At 40.4% G+C, this 22,197-nt stretch overlaps 1 protein-coding gene across 2 annotated transcripts in view; it reads left to right on the top strand.

Moving 5' to 3' along the window:
* Window positions 1-9,138: 9,138 nt before the first annotated feature.
* The window catches only part of LOC103372598 (procollagen-lysine, 2-oxoglutarate 5-dioxygenase 2), a 47,362-nt gene continuing 34,303 nt past the window's right edge, over window positions 9,139-22,197 (top strand). For both annotated transcript variants that reach the window (XM_008302282.1, XM_008302281.1), the window contains exons 1-2: window positions 9,139-9,628; window positions 21,480-21,571. In XM_008302282.1, the coding sequence (XP_008300504.1) occupies window positions 9,526-9,628; window positions 21,480-21,571 (195 nt within the window). In that variant the 5' untranslated portion in view covers window positions 9,139-9,525. The remainder of the gene's footprint in view (window positions 9,629-21,479; window positions 21,572-22,197) is intronic.

Below are 22,197 nucleotides of genomic sequence, written 5' to 3'. Positions count from 1 at the left end.
TATGAAAAGCTTTGCATGCCATAAACTATGTAATAACTTTGTCATATGTATATGTATAAAAACACACACACACACAATGAGGGGCAGCAAGTGAATTTGAAAGGCTGGGAGTCATGCAATGCAAATAAACAGCTTTAAAAGGCTTTCCCTCAGTGAGTGAAGCAGATATTTAACTTGGGGCAGCCATGTGTTGGCTGTGTGTTTACACTACTGACAGATTCATGCTGATGAACTGTATGGCTGAATCACGGCACACATGTTGGATAATGGCTGAATAGGACTGTTTTCCATACATAGAGTTTTTCCTGTTAGGATTGTGATAACAGTGATCAAAACCTAAAGAAAAATGATGTTTAAACTTGGTTCCTGACAGCATGGAGCAAAAGAAAACACACTCCACTCATATCTTTTTACAGGTCAACATGCACTGAGAACTAAATGGAATGCAGCTTTCTCTCTGTCAGGGTGTCTGCAGTTGGCTCCCGACAGCATACAGTAACTGGAATTTCTGGTATCTGTGTTTTCGGCCCGCTGTGATAAACAAATGGCTAAAGCAACATCTGTGCAAACACAGTCTAAGACAACACCATGATGGGGGGAAGAGAACAAATGTAAAATATAAAACGGGGGATGGTTCTTTACTTTTACACAAGCTTTCCAAAGAACAAATCAAGAACTTGATACTGTCCAACACTGTGTCCTAAGACTGATGTTCATAAGGACCTTAACAGCATTTTGCATCATTAAATACATTTGTAAGAAGCACAATGCCACTCAGGTTTAGTTTCTTATTTAACTGGTTATAAGGAGAAACATTTCTATTGATCATCTGCAAAGCGCCAATCATTTGCTTTTGCTGCACTACATGCTTCTGGTCAGTTAAAGCATGGTTAAGGTTTTTATGGATGTGATTAGATAACTCTGGAAACAATTAGATCAGTCAGATGATTTCATTATTTAGAGGAGTGTGACACAAAGATTTATTTCTCTGCTTTTAGCGATCATTTTTAAAAACATAGTTTTTACCATTTTCAGGTGTCTTTAAATGAAACTGTTACTTTCACTATAATGTGAAATGACTGAAGTCAGAGTTCTGTGTAATCTGAATTTCTCCTGGTTCTAAAGTGTTGCATCTGAACAATTTATCTGCAGTTGGGTTTTAATTTTACTGATGGCTCTCCTCTTCATAAAGTTGAAACTTAAATTTATGAGATTTTGGATGGATTTAGTTCATATTTTACCTTTAGGCTGGATATTGATTTTATTATACATTTTTTAAAAATCCAGTCTCCAAAGAATAAATCTTATAACTTATTGTTTTACTATTCAAAAATTGTTAATATTTTGCTAACTACTGTTAATTACAGCAGTATCGAATATCATAATAAAACTGTGAAGCACATTGTCCTATTAAGTGTCGTATAATAATATTTGTACTTACTTTTAATCCATCCTTATCATATACATTATTATACATACACATGAATAATACACTTTGCTGAGTTCATACCCCAGTTCTCATAAAAAGTAAAGTTCACTGAGTTCACCAGAAGGCATGTGGGAGACTCTAAAGTCAGCTGGAAGAAGGTTCTGTGGTTTCATGAGACCTAAATTGAGCCTTTTTAGCTGTCAGGGTAGACACGACTATGTTTGGTGAACACCAAACACAAACACACCATGGCTACCTTAAACCATGGTGGTGGCAGCATCATGATGGAGGCAGGCTTTTCAGTAGCAGGCCTTGGATGGCTTGTAAAGATAAAGAGTAAAAAAAATACGGCAAAAGGAAATCCTGAAGGACAACCACTTGCAGTCAACCCAGAAATTAATCTAATTGAGAATTTGTGGCTGGACTTCCATCCATCCTTTGTCTATACGCCACTGCACCTCACTAGGGTCATGAGGGGCTGGAGTCTATCCCAGCTGACTTAGGGTGAAGACAGGTCGCCAGTCTATCACAGGGCTACACTTAGAGACAGACAACCAAGCACACTCACATTCACACCTATGGACAATTTAGAATCACCAATTAACCTCAACATGTTTTTGGACTTGTGGGAGGAAGCTGGAAAACCTGAAGAGAACCCACGCTGCACGGGGAGAACATGGAAACTCCATGCAGAAAGATCCTGGGTGTCCTCACCAGGACGCTAACCGGCGACCTTCTTGCTGCGAGGCAACAGTGCTAACCAACTGCGCCACCTTGCAGTCCGTGGCTGGACTTGAAAAGGGTTTTTTATTCAAATCATGCAACCTGACATTTTTACAAAGAAGCCAGGAGTTGAACTGCAGTGCCCAGATGTGCAAGGCTGATTCAGACCAAACTGGCTTACTGTTGTAATTGTGGCCAAAAGTGCATCTACAAGATACTGAGGAAGTGAATACTTACGCAATCTCTTATTTTAAATTTAATATTTTTATTTAACTGAAATGATTCTGTAGAAATCTGTTTTCAAGTTGACATTAAAGAGGCTTGTTTTGGAAATTCCTCTCAAGAAACCAAAATTATATTGACCATGATTCAATGTTGAACATCAGTAAAAGAGTAAAACCTCCAAGGGGGATGAATAGTTTTAATAGGCAATGAAACTCACTTAAATGTACTTGATCCAAGTTTTTATTGTTAGTGAAGCCCCCTTTCAAAATGAGGCAACGCACCTCAAGGGGTCTAGAGCTCAAAGCACTTGGGTAAGATTTAGAAAACTTCATACCTTTGGTTAAATAATGAGAAAGTCAACACAGAGTTACCACATTCAAGAAGACACAATGACTTTTCTACAGTACTTCAAGTGCCAAAAATAAAAACCAAAACAAATTCCTCTAGTCTTGGTTTGTAGTACTAATAACATGTGGGACTTGGGATACAGATCCTTGTCTGCAGTGCTGAAGTCATGAACTTTGTAAGTGGAACCACACACCCAACCTTTCCCCTTTAAACACTGGGATATTTAAAGCTATCACATGTCAGATGGATTGGAACAACTGTTGTCAGTGAATGGAATCAAGGCAACAATCAAGCTTCTTCCAAAGTGTATTTGGAAAAGCAAATAAGTAGTGTGTGAATATATTTTTAAAAGGATGAGGTGGCACTAGTGGGCCAGGTTTGATGCAACATTGAATCTTGTTTGCCTCAACCTACTTCTGGTAGGTTTTTTCTGAAGCTTCGTGGTTTTAACATGGCCGCCTAATGATGACATTCAAATGAAAGGCCGGTAAAAGAGCTCATTATGTGTAATTTTCAAGGAACACTCCCCAAAACCCCCAGTTAGTCCAGTAAAAATGCAAATTTCTAGGACAGAAAGTCACACAGATTAAAAGATTGCAAATATCCTCAACTGTGCACTGAGCGTAATTTGCTGCCCATGTCTTTACGGTAAGCTCGGGCCTGTTTTCTGAGAAAATGGTTAAAAGACCGCCCATGATCAAAGTGAATTAATCCATATCTAACCCCTCTCCCCTTGTGTGGCCAGAGTCTGTGGTGACATTAAAAATGTACACGCTGCGCTTGTTAAAGTTCTTTGGTCTCAGATTAACTGCTGTGTTAATGAAACCCCCCCACGTGCCCTCATCCGAGCAACCCCTAGACCACGCCCCGGGCCAGTGGGATGCTCCGAAGCTCCGCAAATGTGACCACAGTAGCTCGAAGTAAACCAGGGATGACGTAGGGATGATTGCTGAGGAAGAAGAGCTGAGTAAAGGGAGTGATTGGTGCTCTTTCCATTGATCTGGACCAGTAATTAAACTCTCTGTGAAGTGATCAAAGCATTCGGGTTAAAAATAAAAGTCATTCTTTTGCAATCACGGTGCAATTGTGGGTTCAGGGTACCACGTCTCTAGGACATGTGAGTCACCAGTGCAATTGCAAAACCATCCAGCTCTACCACCAAAAGAGGGTTATGTCAAAAATAGAGTAGAAAGTAGAACAAAATCCAAGGTGTGTCCCGACCACTGACAGATACGTAATGTTGGCACAGATATCTCCTGGAGCATAACGCTGGCATAAACGAAAGGAAGAACACATTGTTTTTTATATTATCTGTCCATTATAATTGATGGCAGGTATTAAAAAAATAAAATAAAATAAATCATTGAATGAATGGAAGAACAATTTCCGCCTTATTTTTCCACGTAGTCCTTTTCTCACTGACTTCTCTTTTTCCTTACAGGAATTTTCTGTTCTACGTTCAATATTGGGCATCTCTGTTGGACTCTGCCTCCCTAATGAATCATCTGTTTCTATTTGCAGCTTGATTAAATTTAAACTGTGCTTGTAAACCCACTGTCTCCACAACAGTACCAAAAATAGAGGATGGTCTGCTGCGCTCAGGAAGCTACAACACTGTTTAGTCTTTTTCCTCGTGCAGAGACAGTGGAGACTGGAGGCTTGTATATTTTTTTTGGCACAGAAATAAGCTGAAATTAAAAAGCAGTCTTAAGACACCTTCTGAGTTACAGGAAGGTACCCAACAATCTGTGCTTTTAAGTGCGATAAACAGCTGTATTTAGCCGTACATTCGTGTGTGCTGCAGTCGAAATCTGCGAGCATCCACCGATACCCAGGAAGATAAATAGTGGGGATAATTGTGTGCAGGTGTGCCGTGCTGTTCTGAGGAGCTGCTGACTTTCTACTGTGTGATCGCCTCACTCACTGCAGTCATCTACCAGCTTCTGTATCCTGTATCTGCCAATTTCTGTGCAATTACATGTCATTTTTACACCCACATCACGTGTGTTCCAAGCTTAAACTTGTCATCAGTGCCACTGCCACCAGCACGTTCACTTAGAGTCCCTCGCCGGTTGTTGATTTAACCCTCTGAGTATCAAAGTAAGGTGCTGCAAAGTTCTTTTTGGGAAAACAATATGATTTACATGTAATTTTACACCTTTACTTCCTCTGAAATGCACAGATCTACGAAGACATCACCTCTCTTCTTACCACCCGCTGCAGCTCAGCACACCAGCTCACCCATGACACTTGTAAAACCAATACATGCTGCACTATGACAAGTTGTAATATCCGGCATACATGATCGTCAAGCTAGAAACCAATTCTGAAGAAGAATAATGATACAGAAAGCCCCATCCAGCATGCTGACAGGATTGGTTTCTTAGGTTTGTTGTGTATGAAAGCCCAAAAGTCTGAATTTGTGTTTTGGAGACGGCTGTCAGTATCCGTATATATTCAAGATGAAACTGCTAAGGTGTGGCGTTGTCGTCAAGCACATAAAAACACCATATGGACGTGTTACCAGGGTAAAAAAAATGTGACTATCATTGGACGCCATCTGTATGCCAAGTACTGACAAAAGTAGGAGTCTATAGATGGAAAAGCCTTGTCTCCTAAAATCTATACAACTAAACTGCATTCCTTTTCTTTCAGCCATCCAATCATATTTTAGATTGAGTGGGACTCGTCACCTTGGTAACCCAGACAACAGAGGAGAAACTTTAAATGTGTTGCCAAAGAGTTTAACCCTAGTTATGCTTTTTTCCTCTAAACTTAAACAAGTGGTGTCCAAACCTAACTAAACAGTGAGTGAAAGTTAAACTTAAGTCTAATAATAGTGGTCCAACCCAATCTCCTGGGTCAAACTCCAGTTCCAGACTTACGCCTCCAGCTCCCCTCCGAGCTCCTAATGTGGATTTTGTGGCTCTTCAAACTGGAAGCTTTTACTGCTAATACTACAACAAAATGAGAATGCAGTTCAGCTGTACAGGAGCATAATTCTTGTGAGGCAGAGTTGATGGCCTCATGACTCTTACAAGCCCTGTGGTGTCTCACATCTCCTACTACAGCGCTCTGATGGGATATTACACCACTCATATAACTTCTGGACGTTTAGTCGGGCTGTAATCAATCCCAGAGAACATTTCGCTGCCATTTTCCAAATATTTGGTGGGTGTTCAGGTTTGAGCCACCGAGCTGAAGCGCTAAAAGAACGACGTATTCCCTATCGCGCCCTGCCAAGATGCAACATTAGGTCCTGTACCACAAATACTTTTATTTTCCAGCTGCAGAGAATTCCCTCAAAAACCCACAAGGGAAAAAAAAAACTCTGTTAGATATTTGTCACTTAGCCGTTCAATTACACATTCTTTAAGAACTCCTCGTGATTGCAAATAATAGGACCGATCCCTTAGCCAAAGGGTTAATGTGGTGCTTCACATTAGGGTGGAAGACCTTTATTAGCTGGATGTGCTCCTATTAGAGAGACAGCAAAGCAAGATTCAAACGGGTAATTTTCTCATGACACACACATTTCCATAAACATACCAACCCCACGCTCGCTGTTAGCTGTATGCTGGATTACAGTAAAAGGAATGGCTCAGGTCCAAGTCAAGTATCTTGTGTTGAGTTTCTTGGCATGGCTCGACATTTTCTAGCTTTATCAGGGCCTCGCTGGAAAGAAGCAATTTCTCTTATAAAAAGGTTCACTTGTACCAATGCCGCGTTCAAAACCATCAGCCCGGTGATGTCATGAAGTTAAACAATCCGCTGGCAGTCGTCAGAACCGTTGGAAGTGTTTGCCAGAAGGGAATGGTTTGAGCCGGGGGGGCAAGTCTGTTGCTCTTAATAAGGAATGAGAGACCCGAATGCGACGGAGCATTGGTTTCAAGGTCAGTGGAGACACTGGGAGATCTAATATGACGGCAAATGGGAGCTGAATTTAATGCCTGGTTTCTGTTTTCCTCTTCATTTCTTCCTTGCCGTGTGTAGTAACGCAGCAGCAGCTCGAACATCTGCAGCATCAGTTGACTGTTAGATATTATCTTAGGGTTAACCTGCTGTACAGGAAAGAGGAAAGGTGGAGCTGAAGTGACTCAATCAGAGAATTTATTATTTTGATAATTGATTAGAGCAGCTAGGAAAGGCAGTTTTTTGATCTTGTTCATTAATCTAATCGACAGATTAGTTGATTAATCCAGACAATTAATTTTCTTCCATTGAAATAAATTGACTATTACCATTTAAGTTCATTTTATTAAGTTTTGAGTTTTATGAGTGCATTTAATTGCTTTTTTTATTTTTTAAAGGAAAAAAAAAGGCTTCCTTCTGTATAAAGACATTGCTTTCAGTATTTTTTCCTTCTCTGATGGTGCACCTTCCAAAGTAGCACCCGTGTGTTTAGTCTTCAGGTGCTCATGCATTGCCCTAAAGCTGTTGTGGTGAACCAATAAAACCTTTCGCAGTGATGCAAACCACATTTTTGTTTTGCGATAATCCGACACACTCCCATACCTTTGAAGCCTTGCGCCTTTAAACTTTTACAATGAGCTGAGTTAGACTCCGTGCAGCCACCTTCTTCTATAATTGTAGTGCAGCCGACCAATGATTCAGCCAAAAAGGCTGACATCATAACGCAATTACACAGCGATACGTAAGAAGACATCTGTTCAAATGAATTCAAGCTTTATAGAAAAGGAAAGAAATGTAAAAGATTTGAATGCCAGCACATTTTGAGCACCAGTGACCTTGATTATGCTGATTAATTGCACAAAGCCTACAACTGATCTGTCTTTCAGGTTATTTATTAGTGATTTGTTTGCTGGTTTCTTTAGTCTTTGTTATAGCAAACTAAGCATATATGAGTATTTATCAAACAAAGCAAGCACTGTGATGACATCGCTCTGAGTTCTGAAAAACTGTCAGGAGTTTTTATTCATTATTTTCTGACATTTTCAAGACCAAAGAATTAATTGAGGCAATAACTAGCAGATCAGACAGTCGTTGGCTGCAGCCCAAATGGACATTAACAGAGAATTCATGTGGTCATTTTATCACACTGTTACATTTATTCCATTACAGTTCAGAGGGAGGTGATGTAGACCAGAATGTGTAAAATCTGTTAAATGAAATGTTAAAATCTCGAAGCACTTTGCAGTATTAAAGGCTTAGAATGATCCTCCACAATGATCAACTGTATGACATAAAATTATTTCTCACATGTTCAAGCATCAGTAATATGATCTAATAATAAACACACACACATTAATTCTAAAAAGAGCCATTCTGCATGAACTCCTGATACTTTATGTGTATAATATAGTAGTGAAGGAAACTCAAGTATAATTGTGAGGTACTTTGCTACCTATTTATTCCACTTTTTTCCTCCACTCCACTACATTTCAGAGGGAAATATTGCACTTTCTACACCACTACATTTATTTGACAGTTTTAGTTGCTGGTTAGTTTTGAAATAAAGATTTTACACAGTGGATTATATAACACGCTTTTGAAATACAACACGTTGTTAAAGATTAATCCAGTGGTTTCCAGTGTTTTTCCCTTCTCTTGTCTTTACAAAGAAAAAGAAGTCAGAGTCAAATTTCAGATGTCTCAGTTGTTAACAGCTCCACCAAAAAGTGATTTTTTTTTTCCTTCCAAAATTCTCACATGGTTTTATATTAATGTTCAAATGAGCCAGTATCTAACCAAAAATCAGAGGTTTGAGGAAGAAGTCCAACAACTAAAAACAGATTTGTTCATCAGGGCTTTTGTTTTTTTCTTCTTTCCTTTCCCATTAATCATGTCGGCACTCCTTAGATTTGCTTGATATAAAACCTACAGCAGCTACAGCAGTATCTGATGATCTGATCAGTCAGAGGAACCGAGGCAGTGCTGTTATTTTAATACTATAAATAGTTGTGCAATTTTACTTTTCCATGCTGGACTTGTGATGGAGTATTTTCACATTGCCGTATTGGTACTTTTACTTTAGCAAATGATCTGAATACTTCTTCCACCACTGTTCTGAGGTTAATCATTCTACATGTAGGACTGTTACAGTGTATTTTCTAGTCTGAATACTCCTACTGTGGGTTTGAAGGCAGTTTTTTTTGCTTTAGCTAAATTTGACACAATGAAACAGGTGTTGGAAAAAAAAAAAAAGTGGAAATAAACTATTTTAAAAAGTCTCTGGAGACCAAATGTTTTTAGGGGAGAAAAAAAAAAAGGCTTAAATTTAACTTTTTTTTACATGTTCTCCTATGTGTTTTTGCAGAGCTGTTACACAGTTTACACTAATGAGCAGGCTGTTCTGTCCTGCAGAAGGGGAGCAGTGTTGGTCAGGCTGGTGCGCAGGAGGAGGGGACCAGAGGAGGGATATTTAACAGCCGAGGGGGTGGAGGGCTTCAAATACAGCTGTGCTCGGTCACACTTTCGCGCAGGACGTCCCTGTGTCAGGGGTGAATAAGTTATCTTTCCTCCTCCTCTGTCTCTCTCTGCATACAGGCTTTTTTTTTTACCGGCAGCTGCAATTAAGAAACCACGCCTGTTGCGCTTTAATTTCTACTGAATTGCCGCACTCATACAACTCTACCCTGGAGCTAAACGAGCTGTCTCAAGGGGCCAACGACCTGCTGCTCGTCCAGAAACTATTCACCCCCCTCTTTAATTATTTTATTATCGCGAGAGTGCGCAGTACGACCCTCCCGGGGGCTGATCTTGACCACCGCTGCAGTTAATAATAACCCCGACGGTCAGCGAGCGCTTCTCTGGCCGGGAACGCGCACTGTAAAACAGCAATGGAGTACCTCAAGTTTTGTTTTGTGTTTTCATGCTGGATCAAGTTTGCAAGTTCTGTCTATTCTACTGATGCTCCAAAGTCTCCTGCGCCCATCCCTAAAGGTAAGCAAACTTTCTCTCCCTCCTGTACTTGTTGCTTGGTGGTCGCCTCAAACGCAGACAGTGTACTTTTCATTCAGCCGGCTGCTCCATCCGTGCGTAAAAGTTTTCCAAATGCGCTCCAGAGCCGTCATGTCAACTGCGCGTATAAGGAATTGTAGATTTTTCGGGATGGGAACTGTATAATGAGGCGCAGGGTGCATGCCTGTGGCTCCCTGTGTGGGAAAAGCGCGACATATGTTGATGCGTAAAATTGCGTGATGCTGCCTTACACAAAAGCAAAGCCGTCTGTGGTTTCTCACAATCCGGTTTTTTATTATTCTATGGCGTTCGGTTTGCGCGCCTTTGATATTCAGATGTCAGGCTGTAAAGTTTCAGTGCGAGAAAAAAAAAAACAATTAGAGTGTTTGATTTGCATTCAGACTTCAATGAAAACCAGTGTAATCATACGGTTAGACTTTCCATATGTCATAATGCGCAGAAAATCCATTTGTGGCTTTCTTGATTTTAATAGAAAGCGAGCAGCTTTGTGATTGAGATGCAGAGAAGAGCTTGTAAATCCGTTATAATTGAAGGTTCGTGGAGCCAAGCACACAACCTGCTCCTACAGTAGCTCAGCTGTTACATACTAAACATACTGTATATAGGTTTATGTTCTCCCCCCCCAAAAGCAACCCCACACTTTTATTGACTTGTTTATAAATCCTCCCCCTGTTAACATGTTGCTGTGCTAAATTGCTCTAAATTACCCTGAAATCATTTCAGCTCTTTCCACTCGAACCGGGCATCTCGTAAAACTTGAAGCTAGACAGCAGCATAAGTGGATGCATGTGTGTTTTCTTTATTCAAATGTTGATGTCACAAATACTGCGGGCTGCTGTGTTGAGTCTGGAGCCTTCTTCTACATGCATGTTACTTGGGGCAGAAGTTTACTATCAGAGCTACAACAGCTGCCTTCAGTCTCCACAGGCTGGGTTTAGTCTTTTTGGTCCAACTGGGTGTCTTCCACACAGTAGCCACATTAACTTTACAAGGGTTTTAATGTTTGCTTGTGAAAGCCTTCCAACACCTTGGACAGATCATATCACAAGGAAGCACTGATACAACATGTTGCACAGTTGTGGTCTAAATTCATCACAGATGGCAAACGTTTGAAACAGAAATGAAAGTGCTTCATGTGTGAACTGAATGCAATAAGTATCTTGTTTAATTTAATTGGATTGTTTGAATCAGGGTTAATATAATATTTATAGGGAAATGTTTGATTGCCGTATGTAAAATTAGATTACTTGCTCCAACATCTGCATAAAAAATAGAAATACTTTTAGTTTTGAAGAATAGAGGCAATCCAAATCGTGTCGACTTTCTCAGTCGTTGAAATTTTGATGTAAAATCCTCCTCACTACTGAACTACTAAAGATGTTTAGTTTACAGCAATGGTAATAATTTATGCAGTGTAGCTTGAAAGCTTTTTTCGAACCTCAAGCCAATCCCAAAACGCAGCTCTAATTGCATGAGACAATTAAACATTATATGCCAACGTTAATATGTAGACTCTCGTTATATGCGCCATTTGTTTTTGACGTGGTGATAAAACGCAGTGGTCCACCACTGATCAGCCATTTATGGGCCTGTGTGGATTGTAATGAAAAGGTCTTGAGAAACTCAACTGGATGAGACTTTTTTTTTTGCCTTGTAAGTGTTTGGGAGGCCAAACATTCGAGTGAAAAGGGAAGTAAATGACTCTGAAGACTGGGTAGGATCATGTTGGGTCCTGGCCAGCTGGGAAAAAGGCCTGAATATGCGTCTTCAGAACGAGGTCAAACAACATGTCATCCACTAAGTGCAAAAGAACAAGCTGTACATGGTGTTTCAAAATGACTTTCCTTTTAGGTGGGGCAGGATGTTGGTCGTCATAGTGAGTGGGCAAAGCTGAAATACTGGTTTATAAGGCACTAATAAAAAGGCGTTAAGTCTGAGCCCTGGTTCAGACTTCATTCATATTCTGATTCCTCTCCTCCGACACTTCTCTGGGAGCACAGACCCATTGGTTGTAGCACAGATGCAAACGGTGTGTTTCTGCAGTGAAAAGGGGGCAGTGGAAGACGTAGGAATGCAGGGCTCTGCCCATTTCGCACCAACGTGCACCTGGCCAGTCACCGTGAACAGCGGACGTGGCTGTTGGTTTGTCAGTTTTGGAAAGTTACAAAAATTGGGCAGCGTAGACCCCCACTGTCCAGTCATCTGAAAGGGGCCTTTCACTTATTTCTGACTGACTGTGTGAACAGCACTTCTGACGGAGCAAAGGATTTAACATGTAGGTGGTGTAGCGTGAGTCTAAGCCACTGCGTATCTCTGTGCATGACTCTTTTATCCACCCGACTGCCAAACCGATCGATCGCTGCAACGCATGAACCGACATTAAAGTTGTTGATTGATATTGATTAGATCATCTGAGGCGCTTTCGGAGTCACTTTACGATATCAGTGTTTCAGCAAGTGAAGCAGTTTCAGGAAGTCAGACCACTTCAACCTCTGTCGGACACTCTTGAAGAGTGTTCCTCCGGTGTTTACAGTGTTTGTAGCCCAACCACTTGGTAAACTATGACGTTTAAGGAGTGTGATCCTCGGGGGATCTGGAATGCTCCTACTGCTGTTGACATTGTCTACTTGGAAGGAACTTGTGTATAACCGACGGTCACTAGGACACATTTCCTAATGCATGTTTATAAAAGGCTCAGACAAAATGCCATTACTCAGGATCTGGTGGACTGTTCCACTGTCACATGGACTAGGCGTCTCTAGATTAAACCTTTCCCAGACATCACTGACGTGTCAGCAGGCAGAATTTTATAGAGAAGAAAAGGAAACTCCACCTAAGCTTGTCCATGCCTTATATACTGTATAATAGCGCTCTCTATTGCCTGTAATTCCAGTCTAACAAACTAACAAACCCTGCTGGCAAGCTAAGGCTGTAATCAAGCCTTAGAACATTGTCACTATGTCACCACAAGGTTGGTTCTGCGCCTTCTTTTCAGCCAAATATGTGTTGTGTTGTCTGCGTTTCTTCTGTGTTTTCTCAGCTTTGTCTGAGGTATTTGCTGCCAATTATCAAATAGGTAAATACAGCAGGACACCAGGCTTCTGAGACTTTTCCCCAGAGCAGCACTGAAGACGGGTGATATTTCAGCAATGCTGTCAGGATAATCCTCAGAGTGCAAATATTCCATTATTTTACCTAGTGAGTCATTTAAATGTCTGAACATGGGAGTTAAGCAGCTGTTGATCTTTGGCAAGAGCTGTGCTGGATGAATGTTGTATTGATACAGCTGAACAGGTTGTAATGTCCAAACTGTTGCCTGCTGTTCAAACTCCTCGAACTCATTAGTGGTTGTCAACATATTAAAGATACTAAGGCTTGTATGTTTACTGTAACATACCAAAAAGACGGAAACGACTTCGGGAAATTAGATCATCACTGTAAAAAAAGAAAAAACAAGCACACTGTCTGAAGGAGGCAGGACTAACTTGCAGCCTTTTCTTAGGGAACATGCCCAACGAGAACACATTTATACCAGAGAGAAAACATCAAACTTGTAGGTTTAAGGTTTTTGATGAAGTGTTTAAATCGTTCATTCACTACCAAAATAGCTTCTACAGTAGACAAATCTCCAAATTCCAGCCTTTTATTCTGTCTCTTAATGAGCCTCCGATTTCAGTTTATTTTTAGTAATCATTGAACCTTGATAAAATAAACCCAGCTAGCTGAGAAGAGCATGTCGGTGCCAAACCCTGCACACAGGGAGCCGCTCACTGCTCGTCTTTAAAGAACATTTTCAAGTCACTTCCCAAACAGAGAAACAGGAGCCATTTCAAGGTAACAGCATGTGGCTGTTTATTAAAAAATGCTGGGCTAACATCCCATTTGCAGCAAATATTATCAGAATTTAATAGGTTTTATAATGAAGTTGTGTTCTGCTTTCTATTTACAGTAATTCAGCACAAAAAACAAGTGAGCATATTGACTAGAAAACCCTAAAATGGTTAACCTCTAAGTCCATTATGGTAAATTAAACTAGGTATGTGCTCCTTTCAGCAATTAAGGATTTAAAGCTCTTCAGTAAAATCAGACTGCGGGCAACAAAGGAAATGGACTGTTCTAACCATGAGAGCGCAGCACGACGAAAACTAGATGATAGATTAGTCATGTTTTTTGACATTATAGCTGTTCTAGTAAAATAAATAAGCTATCCGTGATTTAAAATGACGTGTGACGAGACTCCAAAATTGTTTCCTGGCCCAATGATGGTGACATCATGCCACATCCTAAGCCCGAAGTGCCTGTGGTTTGACATGTGTAATTGAAAACACAGGCTTTTTCTGTAGATGTACGACATGGTTCTTGCATTATGGAAATGCTGTGTTATATCAATTATGGCGACTCTGAAACGTCACGAAAAAATGATCTCTAATTTTAGTTGTGGACAACAAAAAGTAAGGTTCAACTAGCCAGTCTGGGAGCCTTTGGGTTTTCCAGTCCCTTGTGTATCAGACCCTGAAATTTGGCTTTTAAAGCTAATTACTACCACATGGGTCACTCACCTAGGTAGCAACAAAGGTATTTGTTACTGTAGGTTAAAAGGAATGTCTGCATGTCTGGGGGCTCCAGACCTTCAGATATCAAAAGTACAACTTCTGTGCCAAAGCTACTTGTGGTCACATTAAAATTCTAATGCTTTCTAAAGCTGGAAAACCTTTAGAAAGTAACTGTAGGTTGGGTAGCGTGTCTCTATGTTTAGTTGAAGGCTAAGAGATGAAGGGGTGGTAGAGTTACACGAATGTGAAGGCTTTACTGTAAAAAAAAATATATGTATATGGTCTGAAAAGACTTTTACATTAAGTCCCATACACAGCGTCTGCAGATGTGTTCAAGAATGTTTTGTGCCATTTCAAATCAAGATGTCCACCTTTATGCTGCCAGTTTGTTCATTAGAACTGCTTCCCAACATCAAAATCAGAGGACTGGGGCTTTGGGAGGGCTGTCCCCGACTATTTCTGTAAGGAAATCTCTGTGAGAAAATAAACTGGGTTTGAACCAAGTGGCAACCTCAGAGGCTGAGAAACTAAGCCAACGCTAAACTGCCAAAAACTGCAGTTCCTTGAATGGCCACTTGAGGCTGCCTCCAAAAGTACATGCATCTCCATAGACCTCTATGTTAAAATGCCCACTTTATAGCAGAAAGAAACAAGTTTACCACGTGTTGCAAAAGACTTGTTTTGTTCTCTCTAACTAGGTTTCCTACATACAACAACTGTATGAAGGGTGGAATTTTATATAGATCAGCAGGTTAAATTGTTTTAAGGCATAAAGTTATGTAAAATTAATACAGTGGTGATGGATGAAGCCACAACACTGAGCTTTAAAACCGCTCTATTGAACCAGTGGGTGATGTCACAGAAGGTTAATTGATTTTTTTTTATACAGCCAGTGGTCTTATTTCATTTCCCTTATGTTGTCATGTGTTCAACTGAATCAGCTACATTGAGAACGCCTTCCAGGAGAGGCTGCCTTACAGTGTGTGTGCCCCCATTTTATGGATGGATTAAATGATTACATTTGCAAAGATGTGCCCCGATGGACTTATTAACACTTTCCTGGTTCCAGTTCTCACCCAATATCCAAACTGCAGCAGTGTCTGAATGTGATCATTATTTTCAAATAGGTAAAAAACATTAAGTAATAAAATATTTTTTGATCCTAAACTGAAGTAGAAGTAATGGCAGAGTTACAGTAACCTGCACACAAGAACAAGACACGTACTGACCCTTTTATCTTTTAGAAAATGGATCTGAATTACACTGAGGAATGCTGTGCAGGTCACGGTAGGCAGAGATAAGCACGATTTCAGCTCTGACTTGCCATGTTTAGTCTCACTGTTACACAGCATCTTATTCAGAGTGCAAACCTCTCTCCTGCCCTTTGCTGTGGTAAAATTTAGGCCACTGACGTATTTGCCTTTTCTTTTCTCTCTCGTTAGGTATTACCGCATACTTGGGTGACAAAGCTGTCTCAAGTGGTACTGCTATGTTACGATGCCAAACTAGTCTTGTTTTCTTCATCTTGTCATGTTAAGACTGTGGAAATCTGGCAAAAACATGCTGAAAACTAAGAAAATTGTTGCCCGGATGTAAAGGGTGCTTTGAGTAACACAAAGAAGGGCTTCAGCTATACAACCTGGCAGTGTACATCAGTGTTAAAGTTGTGGCACAGCTCAAGGCCCATTCATGAAAACTAAATGCTCGGGAGTCTATTAAACTTAACACTTGCCTTAATTCACATGTAAAATGATGAGGGCGGGCGTTTCAGGAGGGAGCACATCCTCAAGTGAGTCAGCAGGTTCAGGAGTTGCAAAAAAAAAAAGCAAGATGTGCAGTCCTTGCAATGTGCTTATAGGAATGTTCTTTCCATCTCCCAGCTCATTGTTTCTTGTTAAGATTAAAGGCAGGCTGAGCGAAACAAATGCAGGGGAAGGAAATGCCGGATATTAACTGAACTATGCGCGCTTTCCTCGAACTGACGATTTTGCTGAGACGTTAGGTGAAAACAGTTTATTTACTCGGATGACCAAAATAGAACAGGGGTTTGTGTTCAGCGGCCAGAACCGTCTCGTCCAAGAGAATCCTGTTATCCTGGTGTTCAAGGCCAGCGCGCATTCCCATGATACCTCTTTCCTTTCTGCAAGAAATGCTTACTTAAGCTTAGCCCCAGCCAGTGAGTCAGAACTTTTGCTCATCCAAGTGTGAAAGTTTACCTAGACGGCTGAGCCCCATGTGGTACAGAGAGAAAGAGTGCAAAGGAAAGACCACTTGGCTCACTTGGCGTCCAAGCCTTTTTTGGAGAAGAGCTTCGGCAGCACCGTATGAGCTACATTCCTCTCCTCCTGTGGGCTGCTCATACAGTACTGACAAGAGAACATGTTGTGTTTACCCTGACTAGACACTCATCCTCCAAAATCACAGCTGGATAAAAACCAGTGAGAGTGTTGCCATCTGTCCCTCAGCTATGCTTTATTATAAGTGTGATTGTGGTTTTCACTTAACAAAACAGTGAATGACAGTCTCAAAATTCAATTTGAGGTCAGAGAGAAAGAATAGAAAGGTAGATTTTTAGTTCCATTGTCCTCAAAAAGTTGTTTTCTCTCCACTAAGGAGTGAAACAATGAAGCTTTATGTGCCTTCTGTTAATAGCCTAAATCATTCCAATGAGCTGCTTTTCACCCAATAACTTGTAACTCAATACAAAGCCAAGCCATCACTTGAGAATATAAGGCCCTAATGTTTAATGAAAAGGGCCTATTGGGACTTCTGACACAGTTTGGAGACAAGGTGAAATAAAATAAGAGACTTTGGTTAAACTGGATGAGCGATGCATTTTCTGAAGAACATGTATTTTAGCTACGTTAGTCCAAAATTGACAACAAATGCTAGTTTTTGCACCACTGTATTTGAACCAAACTGATGATCTTTTCATAATTTTAATCCCTAAACTTAACAAAGGGGTCTTGTAGCGCAAACAGCAACTAAAAACAAAAGTAAACAGCGACTGACAAGCGTTTGCACAGCTGTAATTTAACCCAAACTGTGATCGTTTCCTTAGCAGATTAGTGTTGTGGCGCAAAAAAAAGCAAAAGTAATCAAGAATGGCAGACAACAGCGACACAAAACAGCAAACGAAAGTAAACACCACGTGAAAATGCCACAACACACTCTGAGGACTAAAGGTCATGCAGTGTATGCCCCCATCATCATCCTAGTGCAGACTTTGTTGCTGTGAAAGTGAAAGAAGTGAAAGAAACGTTGGAGTCAGTCGAAAAGAAAAGCCCCCCAAAGATGTAGGCCTGTCACAATTTGACAGCCTTTATTGTGGTACTAATATGTTTTAGCATGTGTATGTAGATAATACACTTGTTTGTGTGACACTGTGTTGAAGTAACCGACTAATTATTGTGAGCGGTTTACAAAAAATACATAAAAACTAAAAATACTGCTAACCAGCACAATCCTGCAATCGTGTGCTAACTCAGCATGACAATGCTGTTTCCCCGCAATGTTTTCATTCGGTACAAAAACCCTGTGTGTGATCTCACAATGCTTCCAGAGCATTCGACAGGATAGTTGTTTTTGGTAACTTTTTTGTACATTTTGGTTTAAATCAAACTTGGAAGCACTGAAAGCTAAAAGAGTGTTGTCGGACAAAAAGAAAGAAACAGAATAGCTTTGCACTTATCAAAAATAGCAAAATTTCTGCTTTGAATGAGGTTGTTGTGGTCATATTTTGAACATGCATACAAAAAAAGATCACTAACCTTTTGTAAATGTGCAGTGAAGTGGGTACAGTTTGCCTGTCTAGCCTGAAAGAACGATCCATTTGCATGTTTTTTAACAATCACGGCAAATTTTAGCTGTGTGAGGACAAAATGCGGGTGAACATCAGTTTTTTTTCTTAAAAATGCTACTTTAATGCTGCCAGTTTGGTTTACCATAACATTAAAAAATGGATAAATGCCTTTGGTTTGGCATTAAATTGGCAGATCATATTTTTTCCCCATGCACTTTGTGTTTTATTTGGAGACAATGCCATGATATCCAAGTGAGGTTGCCAGCTGGAGTTCAAACGAGGCCACTGCAAATCCCAAGGGATTTTTTTTTTCCCACCCATGATTGTGTTGGGAAAAGCCATGAAAAAGACTCGCTGAAGTGTTTGAATAACACTTGTAATGTAGGAAATAAAAGTGCAAGTCTCATCTCTTTTAAATCAAAGGTGGTTTGCATCCCCAGGCTGTACTTAACTGGGAGCTTTGCATGTTGGGATGCACTCATGTGGCCTGCATGTTTATGACAGGAGTAGAGCGTGCGGTTCCGTAAGGTCAGGCCAAAGTCATAGAGGGGTAATTGGTGTTAACTGTCAGTATATTTCTTCCTGATGGGAAATGTCAGCCTGACGGAACAGGCAAGCCAATTTTTTTTTTCCTCTCAGTGCATGTGTTAGAGCATTGTTCTTCACATTTTAGTGCCGAAGAAATCAGAATAGATAGGTCCCTGCTAACCGAGGAGATCACAATGTGCAGCTCGGCACTGCGTTTTTATTACACAAATACAAACAAAGCTACCGGTGACTAATTCACGTTTTACGAGAGCAGAGAAATGAATTCCGTTTACTGCAAAGAGAAATACTAAACATTTGTCCTGGCTGTAATCGAGTCATCATGCAACAGAGAATTTTTTATAGCGGTTTTCAAACTTTGCCAAGAAATCCCAGCAGAAGATAGAAGAAGGTGCCAAAGTGCTGCATCAGATCTGCTTGTTGCCTGGTCAAATAGCTTCAAAAAACCTCCAACCACAGTTTTCCAGTAGTGCACAAAGGGGGAAGTGGGGATTGTGTTGACTGTTTCGGAACATTTCTCTTTTTTATTTGCTGTTTGGGGGGCTTTTTGTGCGTGCAACACTATGACTGGCCTCCAGGAGATACTGTCTGGAAGTGCGCACCATTATGCCCATATTAAAACAATTCATCATACCTAAAAAAAAATAAAAAATCCCATAGCTTTGCTAAAGGTTTGCTTAAAACAGCAAGAAAAGATAAAGTGACTGATGTGATTTATGCCATTTTTTTATTTTGCCAGAAGCGTTGGTCTTCAAGCATGCAAATTGTCTGACCTGGGCTTAAACTTTGCCAATGTGATTGTCTGGTGTGAGGAAATGGGAAACATGGAAAACCTCTGTAAACATTAAAATCACCTGTTTTATGGCAGCATGGGCAATGTGTTTTCCAGATGACGGAAACATCTTCCCCTGGCGGTACTAAATGCTCCAGCATCTCCTCGCTTTAAGCCAAGAACAAGTACAGAAAACACCTGTGGCTCAGAATAGCTGTATCTTCCCCCTGTGCAGCGTTTGATTTTATAGTTGCATTCTTCAAAATCTGTCTAGTTCATTTAGAGGTGTCATGCAATACTGTTTGGATAGAGCCAGACAGACGACTGCTGTTATCCTGTAACAGAACCTTTGGGTCAGTAGAGTACTGAAAGGCTATTATAGTGATGACAGGGCCGCAGACTAGACGGAGATGAGAGAATGGGTAAGTCACACTGACGGGAAAAGAGTGGAAAACATTTGCAAGGAGGCTGCTCGTAAATGCTGACAAATACTGTTTTACAATAAGAGCTCTATGCTTTTTTTTTTGTATAACCTCAAGCTTTTTTAGGTAACCTGCAGTCCGACCTCACCAGAAAAACAATACTGGTAGATTGTTTAAGGGGGTGAAAATGGCCGTGTCTATGCCGATGACCTCATGTAGTCACGTGATCAAGTGCTTGTAAAATCTCTTCAGAAAGGCAGTAAAACCCAATAGCAAGTCAACTGTGTCTAAAAATAATGGTCACATAGGCTCCAAACTCCCGGGTGAGGGTCCTGTGATGTAATGATAATACCCCCACCATGCCCATGTTCTTTAGTCGTGGAATGTGTTGCTCTTATACTACCCCATTTCCTCTCGTATATGTAATCTTAGGAGTCATTTGCGATCGTCTTGTGTTGCTCAGGATGTGTTGTTTTCACACCCACCAAGGCCCGATGTTGTAGTTATAACCATTTTTCTCCCACGGCAGCCATATTGGCTTTTTTGGAAGGTTACACCACATGAACATGTTGTTCAAACATATACTCTTTGAACTATAACTCTTTATAGTTTGTGTCTTTATGTGGATTGGGAGGTTCAGTATGCAGTTAACAAGACAAAAAAAAGATCAATAAAGTTCAGACTAATTGCAAATTGTTGTTGCCATATTAATCTTTGTATTCCAAAAGTGTATTGCTAGCTTTTTAACTATGTTCTGGAGCAGAGTGCACTTGTGAATTAGGTCCTCTCAAGGCCTTTGTAGGACCCTGATATGTATTCTTTCAGACTCTCAATCCTGCCTGCCAATGTCCAATAAATAATTTACTAGGCTTTAGTGGAACACAGTGCTGTATATTAAATAGAGGGCAGATTGGCTCTCCAAACATGAAAAGCAGGATTAGTGTTCAAGTAGTCTTATAAAACCATATTAAAGTGTCATTAACTTTTTTGTTGGCCTGTCTGTCAACCAGCATAGAACATTTTGCACATTTTGAAATCCCCCTTAATGCAATCACAGTGTTTGATGAACAAGATTTAGAGATTCAGGGCACTTCCCTTCCTAGACAATAACAGACAGAACCTTTGTGATTAAAGCCACCCCGGGATGGTTTTTACAAAACATTATCAGATCAAGTAACAGCTAGCTTAGTGAGCGTATTACTCCTGTCTGTAGCTTCACACAAGACCATGCTGCAAATTTGCATTTGGTTAACCCTTCCTCAAACCTCACATTTCAGCACTCACAGTCATGGGAAATGTCCTAGAGGTTTGTGGGAGTTCTTCTGTCCCACCATGAGAAGAAATTATTGAGTGTGTCTTTGAAATATGGTTCTGTTTTTGAAACAAATTAAAACTACAGTAGTCGTTCCTAATTTGAGACACAGCTTCAGACTGCTCAACCAAGTAGTCACCAGTGTGTTTTCATAGGTTTGAGGTTTACAAGGGACATGGTTCACAGAAGTGGGAATCTCAATACTTATATTTAAGCTTAGAATAATATACACATATCTGTGGATATCCTTCAATTGGAGCCAACATTTTTGCAACTTAAAATGTCACAAGTTTTCATCTGAAAGACTGTATCCTCACATCCCTATAATTTTGGTGGACAAAAAATATGTGATGATATCCAGTCGTAAAGTGAAGTTATGGAAAATTTTACCCTTCCTTTTTTCAGAAAAATTGCTCGTCTTAACTGTCGCAACAGAAGAAACAGATGGCTTCCGCCGCTTCATGCAGTCTGCTAACTATTTCAACTACACTGTGAAGGTAAGACTTTCTTCTCAAACATTATGTCCACAGACCTGCAGTTTGTCCCAGTTAATGAGTCCGCCGCTCACACACACACACACACACACGGCGACACAGAAAACACACACTTCCCAGGATTGATTAGGCCTCTTAAGGGAAACAATGAAGTGGAGCAAGCTGCAAAAACATCCATCTTAAAGGGATACTCCTCAGTGCGGGTCCAGAATTCCCCTCTGTGGTTGAACTCAAGTAGTTAAAAAAAAGAGAAAAAGCTTGGAGTTCAGTTCCTGCCCATGATAGCGTGCTCTTGTGCCTCTCTGTGTAATTCTGCTGCTGCACCAGTTTGCAGTTACTTGCAACAAAACTTTCTAAATTAGAGTTTACGCTGTCAATTTCCCTGTTATTCTGTGTTTGCTTACATTGTTTCTGCAGGCACTCATTTCTGCACACAAAACCTCAAAACACAAAGATAGAATAACAGGGATCTGACATGTTGCCTGCAACTCAGGTGTTACCTCAGTACCACAGGTAACTCGGCCCACGTGGATTATCAGCCCACCTTAAACTCCAAGGCTCACACTCTCATTTACAGATTCCTTGCAGCTGCGTGCTTTTTTTTTTAATTTAGAAAAATAAATAAACTA

Source organism: Stegastes partitus, unplaced genomic scaffold (assembly GCF_000690725.1).
Source record: "Stegastes partitus isolate 25-593 unplaced genomic scaffold, Stegastes_partitus-1.0.2 Scaffold1785, whole genome shotgun sequence".
Lineage (NCBI taxonomy): Eukaryota > Metazoa > Chordata > Actinopteri > Pomacentridae > Stegastes > Stegastes partitus.
This window is presented reverse-complemented; position numbering and strand designations above follow the sequence as displayed.